The following is a 6000-nucleotide window of genomic DNA, read 5'->3' as shown; positions in this document are numbered from 1 at the left end:
TATAAAACAACAATATTTTATTCCTAAAGAAAGATAATCTACTTTACTATTAACGATTTTAAAATTATGACGACTAATGTTCATATTATGTACTCTAGTATTTACTCGCTTATTTAGATCAGACTATCACATGCCTACAAACTTTTGTCTTATTCATCCTCAACTTATTGAAAAGAGCTATGTTTTAATATAATTTGTAATATCTATAATTGAATTATATGAGATATTTTTTATTTTAACCCCGATAGTCCTATAGTTTATTTCATCCTCCAATTTGAAAACTTTCTAAAGTCGGGCATTCTCAAATTTTTTTAAACTAAACACATTTAAATTTTAAATTCTCATAATTTTTAAGCTAAACTACTAAAAGGTGTTTTATCTAATTAGTTCTAACTTTAGTGTATGCTTCAGTTATTTTTTACTCTAGTTTAATATGCAATTTCATTTATTCATGCATCCACATATTCTACAGTGCTATCCTTACTTCAATATCATACTGCCTTCACTTATTGTTAGATCTGTTCAAATTTCAGGCTAAATCGGGCTTGGTCGGATGTAAAGTTTCTAAATCTAGATTCAAGCCCGGCTCGGCTATATAGGCCTAAAATTTTAGCCTAGTCGTCTCGTCATACAAAATATATAATATTTTTCTTATAATTTTCGAGTTGGGTCAAGTTTATTGGAAGAGCCTTAAAGAAATACATTTCAAAATCCGTCTAATAAATAAACTTTTATGAGTTTGGGCTTAACATAAAAAGGAGGTATCCAAATCCAAAAAAATTTGAGCGGGCTTAAACGAATAGAGCTGATACCCAAGTTCATGAATATGTCTACTGAACGATTTTTTTTGCTAGACTGCCACATTATATGCCGACAAAATTTAAGGATAAAATAAAATTATCGTCTAATATTTTACAATTTTAGCTGTTTTCATCAAAATTTCAGGAATTAATCAAAATTTTCAAAAATCCTATAAACTTGGACTGTTTCAACTATTGGGCCAAACTAGTAAAAATTTACATATACATTTATTTCACACGGTGTGTCGCTGTCGTTAATTATGTTATCCAGAGAGAGAGTAAACGGTTACTTGCTATTCGAAATCTTGTATAAGGTAGCGTTTGTTTGTAGGCGTGACACCGCAATGCGAGCTGCTAGTTCAGTGACCCAGATCAAGAAATGGCGCATGCTTATTTAACAATCTAAACCAAAAATCATAAATACCGAACTTGTTATCCGTTGCTTCAATGATATAATTATCTTTTATCCTATTGAGGTCCAAAAGCAGGTATAATTCTTTGCTTAGGAACTCTCCTTTTTTTTTTTTTTCTAGAATCTATACATAACATTCTTTTGGTTCTTTATTCCTGTTTGTCTTTCTGGGTTTCTTTTTGTTGTTCTTTTTTTTATTCTTTTTATTATGACTTGACATTTCCAAAACCCAAATCAGTAGAAAGGTTTTTCTTTGCTGCTGCTGCTTTTGTTGTGTTTTTTTTGTCAATTCTGGAGGTTTCTTTTCTTTATTTCTATTCCTTATATTTCTTCAATTATGTAAACTTTGTAGTTAAATTATGAAGCTTTTAGATGCTAATTGAATTTTGAGACACTTACATTGCATTCATGCTTGGTCGATTCCTTTTCTTTGCAGTGTGGTCAGCATTAAAGTTCGTATTTATATTGTTGGCCAAAATTTTTGATTGTTATCAAAGGCTTTGTAAATTGAGCAAAAAACTTGTAATATATATGATACATTTAAAGTCAGTTAGTGATTTGGTGGTTTTGTCTCTGATATATTGATTGAAGTGATAAGGCTTTTATAGGGCATTATTGTTCATTTTCTAATATCAGTTATCATTGATTCTTGTTTGTTAGTCTTGTAAATATAAGAAGATTTCAAATCTTAAATGATAGTATGCTTTTTGTCAAGGATTTGAATTCGAGTTAGGAGAGTTACTTCATGGTGATGGCAATGATAAAACGTAATTGTGAAGTCTATGTTTCTGATGAATTCATGAATTTTCAGAAAGCATTGGTCAATACCATTCAAAATCATATGGATAGAAGTGATAAAATATTGATGATGTGAGAGCATGCTAGGCTTAATGTTTTAGATTATGTATGAAGTATTTTAGGATCCTTCGTTATAATTACACTATGTTTAGCATGCATTACCCGGAAAAAGAAAACGATGAACTTACTGAATCAAGTAATGCTAATGGTGATTTAGAATGGTAATTACTCGTATAAGTTTGCTTAAATTATTAATTGTAGGCTGCAGAGTTGACTTTCTGTAAGATTATGATTATTATAGGATAATAGGTGTATTATAGCATGTTTAGTATGCATTGCTAAAAAAACGCATTGGAATTTTCAGTTTATGGAATGCTAGTATAGTTCTATGCCACTAAACAAGAGTATTAATAAATGCTTGCTGAGTCCTTTTTCAGGTGTGATATAACAGAGGGCTAAGGGAATGTGAAGTCCAGACCTCTCAGTTGTTAGGCGAATCCAGTAGCTTTTATCACTTACAAACAACTATAAAGTTTCAAAATAAACTTAGGGGGATCCCTGCTTGGGGTTGGGCAGATTTATAACCAGGTTGGTATAATGTCAAAATTGTTTGTCTAAAATGAGGTGACTATGAGAAAGTGTGATTAGAGAAATAATGATTTTATGATCATGAGTTTTGCAACTTGATGTTTGATTGATTACCTTATGCATTGAGTTTAATTCCTGCGCAGTATCCTTCTTTGCAATATAAATTATGTTAACTGTTCAAGGGTGAATATCAGGGCAACATGATTTACATGCTATTTTAAGGTTCTTCTTGTGAGATCTTGTTAGTTTTTGGGGGACTTCACATTTGCACTTGTGTTGTTTGGGTTTAGATTAAGCCTTCAACAAATGAGAGTTGAGAGTACCATGCAATCTGTAGAAAATTGCATGCGAGTTCCAAAGGCACCGTATTGAGGATTGTTCCAGCCTAAAATGCCAGATTCATGTACTTCTAGGACTAAACTCGCTAGAATTTTGACCTATTATGAAAATGGATGTTTTCCAAATCTCCTTTCCAGTTTCCTTTTTTAGATGTTCAACATACCGTATTGGTAATTTGGAAAGTGTGCTCAAGGTTACATCTCATTTCCACCTAAACTAATTAGACTCAGATACAAGATTATCCTACAAAAAAAATATATATATATTGAAGTTCTGTTTATGGAACAAGATAACAGAATTGGTTTGCTTTGAGAAGTGGAAATATGAATGCAAACCTTATAATCAGATTCTTTTACACTGACAATTTCCTGAAGCAGTTCCAGAAGTATGAATGACCTAGTAATTTTCTCATTTATTACTTAAAGGAATATGAATAGAAAATTTTGAGTGTGTGGCTGCATTACACTTCCATTATATGTTTCCATAGGAAGGATGATTATTCTTATGAACATAAAAGAATGTAAACATGGAAGGTTAAATTTGTAATGTGCATTGCTTAAGAGCCACTTCACTATATCTCCATAGAAACCAAGACTATTCTCTAAGCATGAAGGTTTGTGCATTTTGATCCTTTCTTGAGCAAATGTTTGTCTTACAAGTTCCTCATATGATTAGACCTCTACATCATTGTCTAAATATTAGCTATGATTAAGTGGTCAATTAAAATGGTTCACTTCGTGCTTCTGCCTCAGGCTAATGCCAGCATGATAGTTTGCTCTCCTATCAGCACATATGCGAGAAAAGTTGTCTACCTGAGTGGGTGTGCTCAACATATGGGAAGCACTATTTTCAATATGGTCTCCAATGGACAATCGACTTCATGTTGTTTCTGTTCATGCCGTGCACATTTGAGCAAAAGTTATGCTCGATTGTCTATCTCAAAGACATTCTCTAGTCCATCTGTTGGTACCTTTCAAACATCGAACAAAAACTTTTCTGGATCTGGTTCTGCCAAGCAAAGTGGCAGTTGGCAATCAATTACTGTCAAAGGTTTATTTAACACTAGAGGTCCTTTGAAGAAGCACTTCAATCTTTCACTGGCATATCAGAATCTGAACATGAGGTTTTCGCTGTCAAAACGAGGAATGCTCTCCAAAATAAAGGATAATGTGGGATCTATATCTTGGGCGCAAGAATGTGCCTCAACTGGCTTAATTTGTGGTCTCTTAGTTTGTTATTCAAGTTCTGAGCCAACACGTGCTGAAGCAGCTGCGAGGGAGAAGGATGAGGAGGATAATTCTGATCTATCATATGTTAAATTCTCACATGGGAAAAGGGTGTACACTGACTATTCCATTACTGGTAAGCATCACTGTTTTCCAGACTAGAAATTTAGTTAATGATACATTTTGTCTATTACTTGTTTCTGACCTTGAGAGATTGTTACTAGTGTTTTCACATGTCAGCCTCCATCCTTTGCAGGAATACCTGGAGATGGGAGGTGTTTGTTCCGCTCTGTTGCTCATGGCGCCAGTTTACGGACTGGAAAGCCAGCTCCGAGTGAAAGTCTTCAGAGAGAATTGGCAGATGACTTGCGGGCTAGAGTATCTTTCTCATGCTTTTCTCATATTGAGTCTGAAATTTGGTTTATATCTTGGTACTTTATTTTGCCACTGCCATTTGCAAGATTGCCATCCATGGCCTTTTTCTGAGTTTCCTTTTCTTTTTTTCCTCCCCATGTATTAGTGGTTTTGTTTATTTGTCTTGGTCTCTCTCTATCATTTTCCCACCCCTTTTACAGAATGTTTCTTTTGGGTAGAATTTTTGAGAACTGAAAATGATGACTGTATATGGATCAAGATTAGCCTAATTGTTATTACAAGTGGTTAACTATTCATTTTCACAAACGTGCAATGCAGGGTCTGGTGGTTTACATTATGGTTTACATCAGAATGGCCTCTGATTTCTGTTGGTTTTGTTAAATTTGTCAGGTTGCTGATGAGTTTATCAGGAGGAGGCAAGAGACAGAATGGTAAGAAATTTTAGTTGCATTCTTGTCCTATTTCATCGCGTTTTTTAAATCATTATGTGCGCCTTATTTGAGCACTAATGATGTTGACAGCATGAACCAAGATAATATGATTCACACAACATAACCAACAAATAAAATGTAGAGAAGAACTTCATCTGTATTTGGTTTTGGTGACTTAAGTATCCTCTAGCAGGTTTATCGAAGGTGATTTTGACACATACGTAGCGCAGATGAGGAAGCCACATGTATGGGGGGGTGAGCCTGAGCTATTCATGGCTTCTCATGTTCTAAAGTAACTCTCTCTATCTCTCTGCCTCTCTCTCACCATGTTTCCTGGATATTTCTAGAAAAATATTACATGGGTTCAAAATTTGATTTTTTTTTTTTCCTTCTTTCGGGGCATAGAAAATGCAGTAAGGGCGTTATATTTCTACTGATTGAAGTGATGATACTGCTAAATGCAGGATGCCAATCACTGTGTACATGTATGACCAGAATGCTAGGGGCCTTATATCTATTGCTGAATACGGTGAGGAATATGGAAAGGACAATCCAATCAGAGTTCTCTATCATGGTTTTGGCCATTATGATGCTCTACAGATTCCTGGAAGGAAAGGTGGCAAACCAAAACTATAATCATTATTCTTGTTTAAATGCCAGAAGAGTAATTGTATCAACAATTCATAAACATTATAAATTAAATATTTTATTTATTTGTTAGATTTCAAAATAAATGCCAAACATAATTAACAAGACAGCCGCCAGTCTTAGTCAAGCTTGGCTCTTAAGCAAAAATATTTTTTTTTAAATCCTTTTAACAATGAATTTAAACGTTGTTAGAAAATTTTCATTACTTATCTAATATGCTGATGTGTCCAAAATTACTGACTGGTTGAATTTGGTTTATAAAATTCTCGAACCAAAAATGAAATTAAAGGGTATTATTTATTTCTATAATATATAGTATTAAGGGCACAATTTTCTTCATATATAGAACGTTATTTACATAAAACAATGTCGTAACTCTAATA

General features: G+C 33.5%; 1 protein-coding gene across 3 annotated transcripts; it reads left to right on the top strand.

Annotated features, from left to right (window-relative positions):
- Positions 1-999: 999 nt before the first annotated feature.
- On the top strand, positions 1000-5682 carry LOC8261797 (OVARIAN TUMOR DOMAIN-containing deubiquitinating enzyme 4). 3 transcript variants are annotated; one of them, XR_007214442.1, is made up of 7 exons: positions 1000-1288; positions 2448-2598; positions 3690-4299; positions 4420-4594; positions 4857-4969; positions 5163-5261; positions 5434-5682. XR_007214442.1 is itself a non-coding variant. In XM_002534227.4 (7 exons), exons 3-7 carry the CDS (start codon positions 3702-3704, stop codon positions 5603-5605), a joined length of 1032 nt encoding a protein of 343 aa, XP_002534273.2. In that variant the 5' UTR covers positions 1021-1288; positions 2448-2598; positions 3690-3701; the 3' UTR covers positions 5606-5682. The 3 variants fall into 3 exon arrangements, 2 of the variants coding, with proteins under 2 accessions (XP_002534273.2, XP_015583893.2); XM_002534227.4 differs by having other exon boundaries at positions 1021-1288; positions 4420-4541; positions 4929-4969; XM_015728407.3 differs by lacking the exon at positions 2448-2598 and having other exon boundaries at positions 1021-1288; positions 4420-4541; positions 4929-4969.
- Positions 5683-6000: the final 318 nt, after the last annotated feature.

The sequence above is a fragment of the Ricinus communis genome, chromosome 10 (assembly GCF_019578655.1).
Source record: "Ricinus communis isolate WT05 ecotype wild-type chromosome 10, ASM1957865v1, whole genome shotgun sequence".
Taxonomy (NCBI): Eukaryota; Viridiplantae; Streptophyta; class Magnoliopsida; order Malpighiales; family Euphorbiaceae; genus Ricinus; species Ricinus communis.
This window is presented reverse-complemented; position numbering and strand designations above follow the sequence as displayed.

What these genes read in the sequence shown, in the direction of transcription:
- LOC8261797 (XM_015728407.3), top strand. Translation starts at nt 3,702, where the DNA reads ATGATAGTTTGCTCTCCTATCAGCACATATGCGAGAAAAGTTGTCTAC. An exon ending in CACTGACTATTCCATTACTG is followed by an intron (nt 4,300 to 4,419) that starts GTAAGCATCACT and finishes CATCCTTTGCAG; the next exon opens with GAATACCTGGAGATGGGAGG. An exon ending in ATGGCTTCTCATGTTCTAAA is followed by an intron (nt 5,262 to 5,433) that starts GTAACTCTCTCT and finishes TGCTAAATGCAG; the next exon opens with GATGCCAATCACTGTGTACA.